Below are 17,858 nucleotides of genomic sequence, written 5' to 3'. Positions count from 1 at the left end.
GTCTCTCTCAGGGAGGAGTGATAGGGAATGGCAAAGGACACACCGACAAAGGAGATTAATCAGAACTGACTTTGACAAGCACTATGGCAATTGGACAATTAAAACAGACATTCGGATGGAGGGGAAGAAGAACAAACTGGGGAGGAGGGTAGAGAAAATGGTGCAGTAATGAAGGAATGAAAACCCAAAATCCCTGTAAACGTTCATTAAAACTAATAAAATTTAAAAAAAAAGATGCTGCTGCTGCTGCTGCTGCTGTTGTTATGTACCATCAAGTCAAAACCAACAAATAGCTGCCCCTCCAGTGGGTTTTCAGAGGCAGTAAATTGCACAGGAAGAGATTGCTCATTTTCCTCCACAGCAAGTGGTGAATATAAACAGCATGCCTTTGGGTTGGCAGTACAACTCCTTATCCATCCGAGCTCCCTAATAAGATATTAGGTTGGCGATTTAGGTAGAAAGTATTTATATATAACCAGGCTTTGGGTTTGATAATGATCATGAACACTAATGTTTATTGAATGCTTACTAAATGCCAATCACTGTTCTAAGTGTCATACATATATTCTTTAGTCTTTGAAGGTAGATACTAAAATGACTGCTATTTCATAAAATAAAACCAGAGAACTGATATGTAGAGAGAACATCCATAGAATGTTGTGCTGCCGTCAGGCTCTGAGTGTCTCCAACAGTATGAATTCACCAGCATTTCCCCAAAAGAAAGATGGGCAATCTCCTTCCACTTTCCATCTACAGCCTCAGAAACCCAATAAAAGTTTACTGTGAGTTGGCACTGACTTGACAGCAGTAAGTTATGAGATATAAAGATGGTCAATATTGTGCCTCTGAGGTGAGTCGGAACCCAACTCCGAGAAGTTCTGCAATTAAAGAACTTGGTCATATTCACTCTGATGAAACCCCCTACCCGTGTAGCCATCCTAGGAAATGCTGGAGTCTTGGCTTTGTGCATTTGTGGTGTGCCAGTCCACTAAATAATTGAGAAATGTCAGGCTTTTTCATTGGGATCTAAATCACAGTTATTGCATTTTTAGAATGAAAAACACTTCAGTGCAGATCGTAATGTCCCACTTGGCCAAGTGTCTGGACTACGATTGCTGCATCAATCCAATACATGAATATGAGGGGTGATGGAGACTATTTTGCAAAGACACGTAAAGAAATCATCACTTAACTTCTCAGCAACTTTGCATTGGCTTTGTTTTAATGAATAGCATTTAGGCTGCTGTAAAAAAAATATATATGTTATTTATAATCACACTATTCAGTATAATTATCGCTCTCAGGATTAAGATAGTGCTTTCAATATTTCAATGTCCATGCCATCAGACTTTGCACCACCAGAACTCATTTTTAATGTAAGTTAGCATTATAAAATATTAAAATTTCATCAAGATCTTGATTGTAATTGTGTGAAAATTGCATCCTCCTCTTTGAAAGGAACAACAACAACCAAAAAAAAGGACAATGGCCTTCAGATAATCAGTTCACTTACAGAGATGTCTTTTCCTAGCATTATTTAACACCCAAGAAGTAAGAACAAATTTAAACCTCAAATATGAGGAAGAGACTTTTTTTTCTCATCTTGCTGCCTTCAGGCCATTCACACCTGTCATAACCTTTCTGCGCCCTCCCTTACAATGTGTTGATCTCATCGGTTCTTAACATTTCCATCTCTGTTACCCACAGACACACAAACATCAGACTCAATGGTCACTTAACCCTGCTTCTCCACCAAGTTTGAAATTCCTGAAATGCTGTTCTTCTAGGTTTCTGACTTCCTTAGAAAGTGAGCTACTTTCTAAGTCTCACTCATTCTTAACCCTCACCATAATCTTTTCATCTGCTAATATTTCCTGGTTCTCCCTACCTTGATCCCCTAGTTCTGACAGTAGGGACATCATGCTTGGAAAGAGGGACGGTCAGGAAAGGAGAAAAAGGCTCCCAATGAGATGGATTGACATGGTGACTTTTAAAATGGGCTCCAGTATGTCAGAGATTGCAAGGATGGGACAGAATAGGTCAGGGTTCGGGTTCTTGGTTCATGGGGCCTCTCTGAGTCTTACTCAATGGCACCTAACAACAACAATAACCATTTATACTGTATTTTTATTATTGTGATTAATACTTTTGATTATATGATAGTTATTTGTTCAAAAGTCTTTCATTTCTACAACTCTTCTTGAGGACTATACATTATTTAATTCTGCATCTTCTACACTTGGCGTAAGGCTTGACACAATGTGGGCATTTGATAAATGTTTGGGGTATAGCTGAATGAATAAGTCAATTACTTCTTTCCTCACAACTATACTATCTATGGCTTTTTAAGATTTACAATGCACAGAAGTGTTGCTATAGTCACAAAATTAATGAAGTCATCAGCGCACTGCATTAATGGAAATCAACTAGAGTTTTATATAGCCTTTCAGATGCAAATATACTTGCTCTACACCATAGTCTGTCTGTCCCAAAATTATTTCATGTAAATTCTGATCCCCATACTTCAAAAGCATTATGGTTGGGCTAAGAAAAATCCAGAAATACACCACTGAAATGATAGGTTTCGGAAAAAACCTTCTAAGTGAGGAAAGGTGGAAAAACAAGGCCTTTGACTTTGAATTCTTGAAGGGCAGAGCACACATCTGTCCTGTCACAGCTGATGCCCAGCAAGTATCTGACACCTGCCTCATGCAGGAGCCTGTATATACTTTTGAGTAAATGGCCTTCTGTCAGGATTTCTGGGAGGCTCAGATAATTAATAGATGTATGAGAGTGTTTTGTGAACCATCAAGTGTGTCACAAGTGCTATTCTTGTTCTTACTGCTCCGTATCAGTACTTCCTTCATTTTTCCAAATGTTTGTTTGGTGCCTTTGTAGCAGGTATTATTCTGCACTCCGGAGATTCAACAATAAACAGGACAAAATTACTTGCTCTCTCATAAAGCTTGCATTCAGCATAGGAGACAGACAAAAATCAAGTTATCAAACATAATATATAATACATAGTAAAATTCCAGATAAGTATAAATGCAGAGAAAAGCAAGGGTAAACATTTAGGGAATGACAAGAGAGGAAATTTTTGCTGGAGTGGACAGGAATGGTTTTGTGAATGGGGTGTTTGCACAGAGGTCTGAATTAAGTGAGTAAATGAGACACTCAAATGCTGGGGAAAGAGAGTGCTAAACTTACAAAGCACCAAGTGCAAAGGCCCTGAGGTAGGAGCCTTCTTAACTTTTGGGAAGAAAACCAAAGAGGTCAGCATGGCAAGACCATGATCAATTAAGGGGAAACAGTGAACCAGGATGCACTGATTCTGTGAAGCCTGAAGCTTACAAAATTTATAGGGAAAGGTCTTCCTTCAACGGGGAGGAAGCCTTTTCAATAAGATTATTTCATTTTACAATGAAACAGCTTCAGGTAGTAGAAAAGAGAGGCAGGGCTATATAACATGGTGTTCATACACTATGGCTTAAGACTTTGAATTTCATTTTATAGGTGATGGAAAGCCATCAGAGTTTTAAGTGAATGAATGAATGAAGTGCAATTTATGATTTATGATTTACCTCATTCATTCTGCCAATGTATGAAGAATAACAGCGAGTAGCATGGAGGGGACCACTGGTCTAAAAACAACTGCAGAAATCCTGGAACCAGCCTGCATGGTAGCAGGAAATGATAAGAAGTAGTTTAAACTGGGTTCTTCCTCACCTATGTGGAATCCTTTCTTTACTACAGGGCTGCTATGAACTGATCTCCGGGCCGATGGACCGACATGCCTGGGGGGTTGCCTGGTTTGGATTTGCCATTCTCTGCTGGACGGTGAGTATTTCCCAGGACATGTTTTATCTCTGAGAAGATGAAGAGCTAGCTTGAGATTCCATTGTTGCATACTGAGGTATACATGTCGTTGTTGTTAGGTGCTGTCAAGTCACGTATAAGTCATGGTTACCTTATGAACAAGAGGTTTGAACCCTGTTCTATCCTCTGTGGTCCTCACAAACTGTGACACACTCAAGTCCATTCATTGTTGCAGCCACTCTGTCAGTCCACCTGGTTGGAAATTTTCCTCTCTTTCTCTGATCCTCTGCCTTCCCAAGCATGATGTCACTCTCTAAGGAATAGTCTCTCCTAGCAACATGCCCAAAGTCTGTGAGATGAAGCTTTATCATCTTTGCCTCCAAGGAGCACTTGGCTTCACTTTTTCTAAGATCCCTCTCTTCTTTTGGCAGTTTTCATGGGATATTCAGCACTCTTCTCCAACACCACAGCTCAAAGGTATCAGTTCTTCTTTTGTCATGCTTGTTCATTGTCCATCTAGGGAGGCCTAGAAATAAAACCTCAGATCTAAGTTAGTCAGGAAATTTCTTAAGAGAGTGGATTTTCATGAGCGTTAACACCCTTGACCAGAGAAAGGACGTGCCTTCCATAGAACCCTCCTCAAATGATTTCAGTTTTAAGTCAGTGTTGCGAATCATTGCATTAAGGCAGCAGTCTCAAACTTCTTAGTTTCAGACTATTTCTATATTCTTAAAGAAAACGACTGCTAACTATTCAAAAAGGGACCAAAGTAGAAGGTACTAGATAGAATGGGGGTGGGGCGGGAGAATAAAGAAAGAAACTACAAAGAATAAAACATGTCAGGCTTACTGGTCAGATAGAAACTGGTGGAACCCCAATATTATGGCCCTTAGTCATCCTTTTAGCCTGGAATTAAATGCACCCCAGTGGCTTATCTTTATGCCAAACAATAGACATGCCTAGAAGCTGGCCAGTAATGCCAAGAAGACACTCATTTGTTAGAATAAGATTCTCACCATCTGGGCCAACTGAAAGCATCATGATAGATGGTGAAGAGATTAAGATTGTTAACAGCTTCGATTTGCTTGGTTCCACAATCAACACTCTTGATACCAGCAACTAGGAAACTGAAAGATGAATTGCATTGAGAAAATCTGCTGTTAGAGACCTCTCCAGAGTACCGAAGAGCAATGATATCAGTCTAGGGACTAAGTTATACCTGATACAGGCCATGGTCTTCACTATTACCTGCTATACATCAGAGAGCTGGGCAATGACAAGGGATGATAGAAGGAAAAATGATGCCTTTGAGCAGTGGTGCTGGAGAAGAGTATTAAATATACACTGGACTACTAAGAGAACAAACAGGTTCATCCTGGAGAGGGTGACACTAGGCTGTTCCTTGGACGCAAGGATTCTGAGGCTTCGTCTGACAAACTCTGGGCATGTTTCAAGGAGGGGACCAGTCCTTAGAGAGGAACATCATGTTTGGTTGGGTGGAGGGACAGCACAAGAGAGGAAGATGAAGATCCCTAATGAGATGGATTTGACTCAGTGACTGGGGTCATGAGAGTAGATGTGTCAGAGACAATAAGGTCGGCTCAGGATTGAGCAGAGTTTAGAGCATGTGCCTCAATGGCACATAACACCAGCAACAACAACAACATAAGGTCCTAACAGCAGCATTTGGTTGGAGATAAAGGTCAGAAGTGAGGAAGAAGTAGGATAGGATTAATGGAAATGAGAATCACAAGGAGGAAACAGGAAAAATACAATTACACTGTGAATATTGTAAGGAATGTACAAAACCCAAAATGTGTGTGAATGAGTTAATGGCAATTCAAAGCATTAATTAAGTTTCCACTCAAGTCACAATCAAAAAATTATTGAGATTTTTAAAAAGTTTTTATTTATATGGGGTTTTTTAATTGATATTTATTCTATATAAAATGAAAATACAATTTTTTTAAAACATTGATTACTTTTTAAATAATAAATAATAATTACATATTAGCATTTTTTGAAACATGTTTCCCAAAATTAGTGGTATTAGTATTTTTTAAAAATCACTTCAATATCTGCCTTAATAGGGGTAGCTTAATTCTCATATTTGCTTTTTCATTTATTCTGCTCTAAAGTATCGCTTAGGTTTAAGTATCTGAAGAAGATTCTTGTTTACCTTGATATGTGCAGGCTTCAGGGCTGTTGTAAATAGGGTCGCTAAGAGTTACAGCCGACTCTATGGCACATAATAACACAAACCACGTCATTAGAAAAGGCAGTAATGTTTTAATAACTTCATGAGAGTATAATTATGTATATTATTTTTATAATCTTCCACTTCACATCATCTAGCTGGAACTGACTCAGAGCTGACCTTCCAGTAGGTTTCTGAGGATATAAATGCACACTACCCGGCTTTCTCACACACAGCAGCTGGTGGATTTGAGTCACCAGGAAGGAGCACCTTTGAATTAGCAGTCCAACATCCTACAGACTCCCCCATTTAAGTTACTATATCAAAATTAAACTAGTAGTTGCTGCTTGTTGTTAAGTGCCGTCAAGTCGTAGGCGACTCACACCGACCCTATGAACGAAAGACCTGAACACTTGTATCACTTCCATCATTTCTCCAGGTTCATAGGGTTTCCAGAGGCAAGCTATTTTGGAAGTGGATGCCACTCCTGCTTTCAAGCTTGTTTTAATCGGGGAGCTCCACCCAACACTGTCCACCATGGGTAACCATTATCACATTTGACACTTTAGTGTCACAGTATTCAGCATCACAGCAACCACAAGTTACCTCTGTACAGCAAATGGACAAGACCAGTGCTATACGACTTAGAAGAATGTTTGACCAAAACCAATTAAAACCAGGACTGAGGGTCACAGATGAAAATCACCCAACTTTGCCTTGGTAGCACCACTTTCTGTCCATTAGGCCAACTGAGCTCTATGTTGTTGTTAATTGCCATCAAGTCGTAGGCAACTCAGAGACCCAATGAATGAAAAACCTGAACAGTTGTATAACTTTCATCATTTCTTCAAGTTCATAGCGTTTCCGGAGGCAAGCTATTTTGTAGTATCTTTAAAATTAATTGCAAAATTAATAAACCAGTACAAAATGTTTTGAAGTGGTAAAAAAATTAATTGCAAATAGTTTATAGATACTAGGTCCGTGTACAGTTTATACTCTGTTACACTGAAATTTGGTTTGTTATACTTTGCATGAATCTTTTACTCATACACGGTTCTATAACATCACTCATTGGTCATTTTGAAAAACATAGGCTCACTGTGCTATGTATATATCTTCCATATATTGAGATATTTCTTTATACATTTTCAACAACTCAAAAATGTTGATATTACTATAATGAAAAATAACTTGAGCATTTAAGGATGCTGTCAAGCTTATGGTCACAGAATATTTTTTTTAAAGTCTACCCAAGGGTCATATTTCAGCTAATAGATGATGCCCTGGATGTGCTTACCAAGTTGTGCCAAGAAACAACTACTTGGCCAACTGACTGGAAGAGATCTATATATGTTCCCATCCCAAAGAAGGGTGACCCAACAGAGTGTGGAAATTATAGAACAATATCACATGATTTCATATGCAAGCAAGATTCTACTGAAGATTATCCAAAAATGACTGGAACAGCACATCAGCAGAGAACTGCCGGAAGTCCAGGCTGGGTTTAGAAGAGATCGTGGTACTAGGGATATTGTAGCCAATGTTAGATGGATTTTAGCTGAAAGCAGGGAATACCGGAGGAATGCCTATCCATGTTTCATTGATTATGCAAAGGCTGTGTGGATCATAACAAATTGTGGCTGACTCTGAAAAGAATGGGAATCCCAGAGCACTTGATCATGTTAATGCGAAACCTACACTTGGACCAAGAGGCAGTTGTCAAAACAGAGCAAGGAAACACTGCATGGTTCAAAATTGGGAAAGGCATAAGCCAAGGATGTGTCCTGTCTCCATACCTTTTCAACCTGTATGCAGAACAGATTACCTGGGAGGCTAGGCTCTATGAGGAGAAGTGTGGTGTCAGGATTGGTGAAAGATTCATCACCAATCTGCGTTATGCAGATGACACAACCCTGCTTGCTGAAACTGAGGAGGACCTGAAACACTTGCTGCAGAGGGTCAAGGACTGCCGCCTCCAATATGAATTGAGGCTCAATGCCAAGAAGACAAAGATTCTCACCACTGGACCAATTGGCAGCATCAGGATGGATGGTGAAGAGATTGAGATTGTTCACAGCTTTAGTTTGCTTGGCTCCACAGTCAACACTCTCGGCACCAGTAGCCTGGAAATTAAAAGACGCATTGTGATAGGAAAGTCTGCTGTTAGGGATCTTTCCAAAGTACTGAAGAGGAGCGGTGTCTCTCTGGAGACTAAGGTGCATCTGATACAGGCCATGGTCTTTGCTATCACTTGTTATGCACCAGAGAGTTTGACAGTGACTAAAGAGGATAGAAGGAGAATTGATGTCTTTGAGCTGTGGTGCTGGAGAAGAGTGTTGAGGGTACCATAGACTGCTAGGAAAACAAACAGATTCATCCTGGAAAGGGTTAAACCGGGCAGCTCCTTGGAGGCAAGGATTCTGAGGCTTCATCTACCATACTTTGGACATGTTGTAAGGAGGGACCGGTCCTTGGAGAGGGACATCATGCTTAGGAGGGCGGAGGGACAGCGCAGGAGGAGAAGGACCTCTATGAGGGGGACTGATTTAGTGACTGGGGTAATCGGGATGGGTGTGTCAGAGGCAATGCAATTGGCATAGGATAGAGCAGGGCTGTTGTACACAGGGTCGCTGAGTTACAAGCGACTCAACGGCACATAACAACAACAACCCAAGGGTCAACATATAATAAAATTAATAATTTTTACTGTAACATTGAGACCAATCTCCACTAAAACTAGCTTTTCTTTTTAACTGTAAGTGCACACCAGTGAAGAATATAGTGGCTACTAATACAGTTTCACACATCGATCTTGATTCTTATTAAGATGCCAGCAGTTTCCACAAACCCAGTGAAGAAAGCAAACACAATCTTAGCATGAATTATGAAAATAGAGGCTCCTATTAAGATGTCAGAAAGCTATACAAATATTCAGGTCTTTCATTCATAGGGTCACTATGAGTCGTCCATGACTCGCTGGCACTTAACAACAACAACAACAACAACAACAACATTAAGATATCAGGGAGCCTTGGCAGTATAGCACATTGGGCTGCTAATCTAATTGTCAGTGGGTTGACACCACTAATTTTTCTGAGAGAGAAAAACAAAAGCCTCTAAAATCCAGCAGAGGGTCACCATGAACTAACACTGGCTGTAGGGCAGTCAGTGTGGTATTTTTTCTTACTTTGTTTATTAAGACATAGGAGACCCCTGAACGTCCTCTCCCCTCATAAACACCATAAAAAGTGGTGTTTATGCACTTCAGTTCGAGAAATTCCAGATCAGGAAGGAAGAGAAAATCAATTCCTTCTATAACTCTTCTGTTCTTGTTGGGGTGCCAAGACGTTGCTTCCGACTCCTACCTACTGCATGTACCACGTGTGAATCACTGCCTGGCCTCGCTCCTTCCCCACAATCACTGCCATGTTTGAGCTTGTTTTTATTCTCACTGTGTCATTTAGTCCAGTTGAGTGTCTTCCTCTTTTTCTCTGACTCTCTGTTTTACCAAGCGTGATGGTCTTCTCCAGGGATTGGTCCCTCATCATAACATGTCCAAAGTACGTAAAACAACATCTCACTTCTAAGGGATATTCTGCCTTCATTTCTTCCAAGACATATTTGTTCATTCTTTGGACAGTCCATGATGTAGTCAGAACATTTTCCCAACACTTTAATTCAAATGCAGGCATCTTTATTTGATATTCCTTATTACTTATGATCTCTCAGTGCTTCCCTTTAGGGCCTCCTATAGGGAAGCTTTGGAGCAGGCTGGATTCAGTGTTAACTTCTGTCCTTGTGATTCACTTAAGCAAGGTTACACTCAAAATCTAGTATCACCCAAGCCTGAATGAGTCTAACACCATTTTTTTTGTTTAACTGTAAGATATTTTGAAAGTAATTTCTTATTTATTTTTTTCCTTCCTATTCCTTTTAATTTTAGTTTTGGGTTCTCCTGGGCACCATGTTCTACTGGAGCAGAATTGAATACTGAGAATAAAGTGTCGCCACTGAACTCCTTCTCTCACGGACTCCAGAGTTGGTGCTGGAACTGCTTCTCTCCAAATAGTCCAAGTCTGTATTCCACAATAATGGGTGTGCTCCTTACTCAAATGCCACATCAGAGGCTGTAGAGTTCTTTTAGGTTCTTAGGCTCCTGAAACTCTCACCACTGAGGTTTTTCATCCTAATCTGGGTTCTGTGACAGTTTTTTAGAGTTGCGGGGAGGGAAAATTTGGAAAAGTGTGTTATAAGTATTCTTATCCCAGTTAAGACACACAAAAGAACGAGTGTTAGCATGAATGAAGATTCTAATTGTCTAACAAATTGAACTCTATTTCTCACTGCTTTCTTGAGAAAAAAAATAAACATACAAACAACAACAACAAACACACACACACACACACCCAAACACCAAAATACAACTTTCAAAGGCTTTTCTTTAGCTCAGTCTTGTCCGCATGAGGGAATTCAGGAATGGGCGTCTGAAGCCTGGCTTTTGCCTTCGTTCCACTGTGGCTCTCATTGGGAGATTCATTTAATGCCAGTTTTGATGCAGGAGAGTCCCTGCTCCTGAGTCAACAGTGGTTAGAATTCCGTCTCATAACTTGCACAGTAATATATGTTCAATAGCCTTTACTTTCTCCTTAATTAAAAATATATGGGGGAAAACATTAAAAAAAAAAAAGTCTGCGAGGGAGCTCTGGTGGCCTAGTGGCAAGAAGCTGTACTGCAATCCCGGCGTGGGGGGTGGGGGTGTTACGCGGTTCCAATCCACGAGATGGTCTGCTGAAAAAGGAGGGTCAATCTCCTCCTGTACCAGTCAGATCTGATTTGATGGTTGTTGTTAAGTGCCATCGAGTCGCAGGCGACTCATAGCGACCCTATGAAGGAGAGTCCTCGACGCTTGGGTGCCTTTCATCCTCTCTCCGGGTTCATAGGGTTTCCGGAGGCAAGCTATTATGGAAGTGAATGCCACTCCTCCTTCCACGCTTGTTTTAATCGGGGAGCTCCACCCCCGACTCTTCTCAACAGTCCTTAATCCCAGTGAAGCTTCATCTGGTGCTTCTAGGTAACTATGTCCCTAAAATGTTTCAGGCTACACTTGAGACATGATTTCTTGTTCTCTTTTTTGCCGGGAAAGTGATGAAGTAACTGTTTAGACATCACTCGAGCCATGTCCTCATAGATTCCGTTTGATCAACAATTTTAAGACAGACTCTGTATTTCCAGGGTCTATTAATCACATCTACACTTCCATTCAGCTGCTGTGTCATGGCTATGGAACCTGGATATCACATGTTACACTCTGCATCTGTGCTGACATCTGATGGCTAAAAGATGAAGCTTTCCACCAAATTTTGATAAATGTTAAAACAAAGTAAGAGGAGTACATACACACATACAAAAAAAAATACCATTTTTAAAAGTCTGTGGACTTTGGGCAAGCAAAACAGGGGCCTGTTATGTATTTACTTGGTTTTTAATCTGAATGGTCTCAACTTGAAACACCTTCCAAACAAGGGGGAAGCAAGCCAAGTATTAGAACAGGTGACTTACAGAGCCTTCTGCCTACTGTCAAAATATTTCTCTTCTGAACTATGTTTCTATTTGTGGCCCTGAAGGAAGTTCCTATAACTCAGCATTTCTTAGTCTTACAAATAAAAGGAGAGTTTTTAAAACTTTTCACTCTCTAGTCTTTATCAGCATCACAATCAGTCACCTATGCTTTTGTTGTTTGTTGTTATGTGCCGTCAAGTCGCCTGTGATGCATAGCGACCTTGTGTACAGCAGCTCTAAACCCTGCCCTGTCCTGATTCCATCACAATAACCCCTATTGCCCCAGTCTCTGTATCAATCCGTCTCATCCAGGTCTTCCACAAGATGGATTGATACAGAAGTCACCAATGAGTCTAACAGAATGGATTTTCCAACACAGGAGTCTATTAGGATGATGGGAATTAAAATTTAGGACATGAAAAGATGTTCACACTGACTGTGGGTTCCTGCTGGTTATGAAGTAACCCTGCTGTGCAGTTAAATGGCTGAAGCATCTATAATCAATTCTCTTTTTTACTCCCGTTACACTCACAGTGGAAAAGATGAGCTGCTGTCCTTCAAATCGCTTCCCTCCTGCAATTGAAGGAGGTTTGATGGTGTGGTCCATAGGCATTTGCACCACTAAACCAAAGGTGGCACTTCTCTGGTAGGTAGAATTGTCCAATAGCTTCTCGGGAGAAAGATGAGAACTCTCCTCTTGTGCCATTTATAGCAACAAGTGTGAGTTTTGAGTGTTCTGGTGGTGGAGTTCATAGAGAGTTGTGTTGCTATCTCAAAGGTTGTACCTCTCTGACAGTTAAAGTGTAACAGTTTCTTGTGAGAAAGCTGGACAATCTACTCAGAAATCTAATGTGCAACCAGCTATGACTCGGTTCTGACTCTGTAGCAATGAATGTAACGTTTTGTTCTACACTTTAAAGCAATAGAAGAACCTCCGTTTCCAACCTCCAAACTGTACCCTCTGTGAAAAGACTCTCTCTTTACTTTGGACCCTGCTCTCAGCAGACACAGACACAGAGGATACCTCCTACCCTCACCCCCAATAGATTCCAAGTAGTTATTGAGTCCTGGGGTGGGGGAGGGGTGAGAGTGTCTCCTGTGGACTTAATGGGAAAGCTGGGTGGGAGCCTGATTCTAGTCCCTAGGACAGGGGGACCAAAGGCTCAAGTCCTGAAAAGGCAGAAACAGTGTCTTTCCTCTTCCTCACCTTGTTTTTCAGGACAGAAGCTGGGAAATTGCCCTTACAACGAATACATGCCATCTGCACTTCACTGAGGAGGTTCTACTCTGTGGTTTTGTAGGGGAAAAGGGCAGAAGGTGAGGAAGCACTTGCCCTGAGCAGTGTTTTCTTTTCCATACTCTCTCATGCATTCTGGGCCTTCTTTCTTCCATCACTAACCAGGTTTTCCAGTGTCGTCATATCCTTCATGGACTACGCAGTCCTCCCCAGGCCTCTTCCTGCCTTACCTTCTAGGACTTCAAGCCTCTAAACACCCTTTAAATACAAAGTGTGTGTCTGTCTGTCTGTCTGTGTCTCTGTGTGTGTGTGTCTGTCTGTCTGTCTATCTCTGTTTCATGAAATGAAAATTAACAGAGGGGTGGGTTTTTTAATTCAAATACCTTTATTTACAAAGAAAATGTGGGTGTAAAACTCAGTGTGAATTACTTGTGGAGGACAGATGGGTAGGCTGAAGAGAGAATGTGAGTCAGGAACCAAGAGGGAATGTTTCTCTGCAAACTTCCAGGCCTGGCCAGCTACACAGAAAGAATACGTTCTGGAAAAAAGAGTGGGCTTCACTCTCTACTTGGCTTAAAAAGTCTCTTTCTGACCTGATTTTACTTATGTTAAGGAAAAGCCTTTTTGCAAATTAATCAACATTAATACAAGCAGAGTAGGAAACAGCAGCTTAAGCACAGCATAGACTGTGAGGATGGCATAGGATCGAGCCGGGCTTCATTCAGTTACGTATAGGGTCACTATGTAGCAGAGCTGACTTGACCACACCTAACAACCATACTATTATGTGCACCTAATGTCTACCTTTGTAATAATCTTCTGTTGATTTTCCCTTGATCACTGAAATTGATCAGAGTTGGCAGATTCCAACCCAGCAATGGAATTAAGACAAATGATGCACTCACTGCTCCTTGAATCTTACCACCTTCCTTCCCCACCAAGAAGTCACTAGGAAGAGAAGGCACTGGCCGTGTCCTCTCCAGCCAGCAAACCCCACTGCTCTCAATTTTATTTCAACCCAGGACAACCCTCTGTCAGGTTTCTTGGGCTGTACATCTTTACAAGTGGAGATTTTCCATCTTCCTCCCACAAAGCTGATGAATTTAAGCTCCTGACCTATCACTCAGTGAGCAGCTCAGCACCTTACACACTAAGCTACCAGAACTCCTTATGGAAAGAATAAATTTCACTATAGGCAGGGGTGAGTTCTGTGGCTTTCTAAACCAGATGAGGCAGGTAGACCGGGTATGATCCATGACCAGGGCTTCAAAACTTGGGAAAGACACACCCTTCAACTGAGAAAGCACCTAGACCAGAAGGTTCTTACCAGAGTCCAAATAAAAGCAGTTTCTGTTCTGTTCGGTACCTGCTTCCATCCTCTCCACCTTCCCCAGAGGACCAACATTTCCCTATCTTTCTGCCTCTTGGGACTGCAAGTCCATATTCCTGTGAGTTCTGGGCCACAAGGCACTGTCGGGGTGAGACCAAGCCCAGCCTCACCAAAACCACCACAGGCCCCACAGGCCCGAGAAGGCAAAGGGCCACGGGGGAGGACTTGGCTCTGGAACTTAGCTGGTTGCTGGGACTCCAGAAATAGGCCCAGACAAACCCATCTTGTGAGGGATCCCACTTCTCCAACAGTCACGCCTGTTTATCAGGAAGGCAAAGAACAATTAGCACCCAACACCAAATAAACGTTGTGCTGAGATTAGTTTTATTTGATTGCAATAGCAGATAGATGATCATACTCTGTCAGTTGACAGTTTCCCTCCCCAGCTTGCCACTCAGGCAATGCTGTTCGCCTGTCACATTATAAAGCCCATCACTCATCCTCAGTAGCCTTGAATCTTTCTCCTCCTCCTACATCAGTGGAGTGAGCAAGAACCATATCTATTTAAAGCAACAGCTCAGGTACTACTAGAACAAGCACATGTGTTTTCTTACTCTCTTAAAGATGAGGAGAAATAATAGTAGTCATATGAATTTAAAAATTCACAAAACAGCCATCCTCACTGAGAAAGTTCTCATTTCTATTGACTGAATCATTTCTTTCCTCTTTCTGTATCCAGTATTTCCTCATCCTCATTTTACCTCACCAGAGTCTACCCAGGAGATTAAATCTGAGAAGAAATTCGCCGACAGCTTCAGGGTCTTGCTTGTGTAATGTGCCACACATTCTTATCAAAAGGCTCTAAGGACCACAGCCAATGAGGCACTCCAAAGATGTAGTGCAAGAAGACAGCAGTGCTCAGAAAAGCAAACCTTACTGACCTTCTCCAAGCAGTTCTCCAGCTCACAACATGCACCTATCTTCAAAGGATACAATTAGCTAAACTGAGTAAGGGGTTAAGGAGAAATATAGTGCTTCTTTTGACTTGGTCTCCATTCTAAGTATCTCTTGAGAAAGGAAAAAAGAGCAGCCCTAACATTGCTTGGAGGCAAGGATTTTGAGGCTCTGTCGCATACTTTGAGCATGTTTCCAGGAGGTCCCAGTCCCTGGAGACAGGCATGATGCTTGGAAGGCCGGAGGGTCAGTTCAGGAGAGGAAGATCGTGAATAAGATGAATGGACAGCAACAGTGGCAATCGGGTCAGAGGTGTCAGAGATGGCGAGGTTGGCTCTGGATAAGGCAAAGTTCAGAGCCGTTGTTTATAGGGTGGCTAGGAGTTGTATTCAACTTGAGGCACACAGCAACAACAACATTCAGGAGCTGGCCTTGCACTCACACTAAGCCACAATATTCGTCTCTTAAACATAAACAATGTCACAGAAAACCAACCTCGGATGAGGTTACTCTGGGATCATGATAAAATGAGAAGCAGCAAGCCCACTTTATAATTTTGCCTACATGCAGATGAGAGCAATGTCATCATGCCACCCTGAAAATACTGACACCTCTCTCTTAACCAAAACAAGTGACTGCTATGGCTTTCTTTCTTCTAATCTACAAATCTAAAAAAAAAAAACCACCCCACTGTCATCTAGTCATGATGATTCTTTAGTTGGTAGATTCCAACAGCATAGATAAGAGTTCTTAAAATATCCAATTATTGAATTGGTTGCTGACAGTACTCAAGCTAGAACTTTTGTTGAGCCTCCCTGAATTATGCAGCCAAAACCCAAACCCCAGTGCAAACTCTAACACCCTTTTGTGGAGACATTTCTTTTTTTATGTACATACTGTTTTACTTACAAAATTCAGTTCACTGCTTCCTGTGGTGTGTGTTTTTACTGTATACAAGGAGTCATAAATCTAACTACCAATTGTGTTCCTGCTGATCTTTGGGCAAAGAGAACTGGAACTCTTCAAATAACCATCTCCCTCTGCCCACTTTTACCTGTTTTGCCAATGTGTTGCTTTTCTTTCTTGTCACCACAAAGTGATTAATAATATAAGCTGTGGGGTCAGATGGCTAGCTCCAGGTCCTAGTTCTGCCTGATGATGGCGAGTCACTTAACCACTATAGGAAAATAAGTCTGTCTGCAGATAGGACAGAGGGCTCAGTAATATTTCTAAAGTATGAATCTGAATGCTTATAGAATTTTGAGAGCTACATAACAGGAAGTTAGTGCCTTCAGTTTGGACTCTGCATGCCCCATCCTCCTAGAAACAGGCAAACAGTTGCCAAACAAGCTTGATGACCAAGCATATGTGGCAACTATTTACTGGCCATCAAACACTAGCTATGAGTAATAGCTTTCCTGTGAAATGATTTCTTAATTCTGTAAGAACATATTAGAGTCATCAAGATAATTCAATCATCTCAAACTGACTATTATTTCAAGAAGTCATAACTCCCTACAAGATTTCTTTCCTTACTGTCTTCGCAGAAATCCCAAAATTTCCTGTAAATATGATATTCTTGATTTGGGGCAGGAGAAAACACACTGTTGGAGTCAAAAGAGAGCTAGAACAGGCAAGCTCTCATTCTGTTTTGGTTTGGGGAGTTTTGGGGGTTGGGGGTTTTTTAATTGGTTTCTTAAGGCTGCTGTAAAAAAAATACTACAAACATGGAAAGGAGACTAAAACAAAGAAATGTATTATTTCCTCTGCCTAGAGGTTAAGACTGTTGACTATGGAGCCAAGCAAACTAAAGCTGTGTACAATCTCAATCTCTTCACCATCCATCCTGATGCTGCCAATTGGTCTTGGCACCAGCAGCCAGGAAATTAAAAGGTGCATTGCAATGGGAAAGTCTGCTGTTAGGGACCTCTCCAAAGTGCTGAAGAGCAATGGTGTCTCTTTGGAGACTAAGGTGCGTCTGATACAGGCCATGGTCTTCGCAATCACCTGTTATGCATCAGAGAGTTGGACAATGACCAAGGAGGATAGAAGGAGAATTGATGCCTTTGAGCTGTGGTGCTGGAGAAGAGTATTGAGAATACCATGGACTGCTAGGAAAACAAACAGATTTGTCCTGGAAAGGGTTAAACTGAGTGGCTCCTTGGAGGCAAGGATTCTGAGGCTCCGTCTAACATATTTTGGACATGTTGTGAGGAGAGACCGGTCCTTAGAGAGGGACACCATGCTTGGGAGGGTGGAGGGACAGCGCAGGAGAGGAAGGCCCTCTATGAGGTGGATTGGTTCAGTGACTGGGATAATCGGGATGGGTGTGTCGGAGACAGTGTGATTGGCACAGGACAGAGCAGAGTTTAGGGCTGTTGTACATAGGGTCTCTATGAGTCGCAAGTGACTCGACGGCACATAACAACAACAACAACAGAGGTTAAGATTCTGTAATCAAAACGTGTGCAGGACTATGATCTGTCTGAAGACTCTAGGAAAAGAAAGATCCAGTCTTGCTTCTTCTTATCTTTTGGAGGTGACAAGCAGTGTTTGATGTTCTTTGTGTTGTAGGTGCAATTTCTGCCTTTATCTTCACATAATTGCCTTCTCTTTTTGTTTGTTTGTGTCTCTGTCTCTTGTCATAAGGGCATCAGCTACACTGGATTAGGTCCCATCCTACTCCAGTATGATTTTATATGAACTGAAAACCTCTCCAAAGATACTATTGTCAAACAATTATTGTGACAGTGAATCACATT

At 41.5% G+C, this 17,858-nt stretch overlaps 1 protein-coding gene across 1 annotated transcript in view; it reads left to right on the top strand.

Annotated features, from left to right (window-relative positions):
- The window catches only part of UPK1B (uroplakin 1B), a 41,464-nt gene extending 31,305 nt beyond the window's left edge, over positions 1-10,159 (top strand). The window contains exons 6-7 of the mRNA XM_006884264.1: positions 3,757-3,840; positions 9,960-10,159. Coding sequence (XP_006884326.1) covers positions 3,757-3,840; positions 9,960-10,010 — 135 coding nt within the window. The 3' untranslated portion in view covers positions 10,011-10,159. The remainder of the gene's footprint in view (positions 1-3,756; positions 3,841-9,959) is intronic.
- The last annotated feature ends 7,699 nt before the right edge of the window (positions 10,160-17,858 follow it).

This window comes from Elephantulus edwardii, unplaced genomic scaffold (genome assembly GCF_000299155.1).
Source record: "Elephantulus edwardii isolate Elephantulus edwardi_28Jun2011 unplaced genomic scaffold, EleEdw1.0 scaffold00032, whole genome shotgun sequence".
Taxonomy (NCBI): Eukaryota; Metazoa; Chordata; class Mammalia; order Macroscelidea; family Macroscelididae; genus Elephantulus; species Elephantulus edwardii.
Note: the sequence above shows the minus strand (reverse complement) of the source record. Positions and strands in the feature narration are given on the sequence as shown.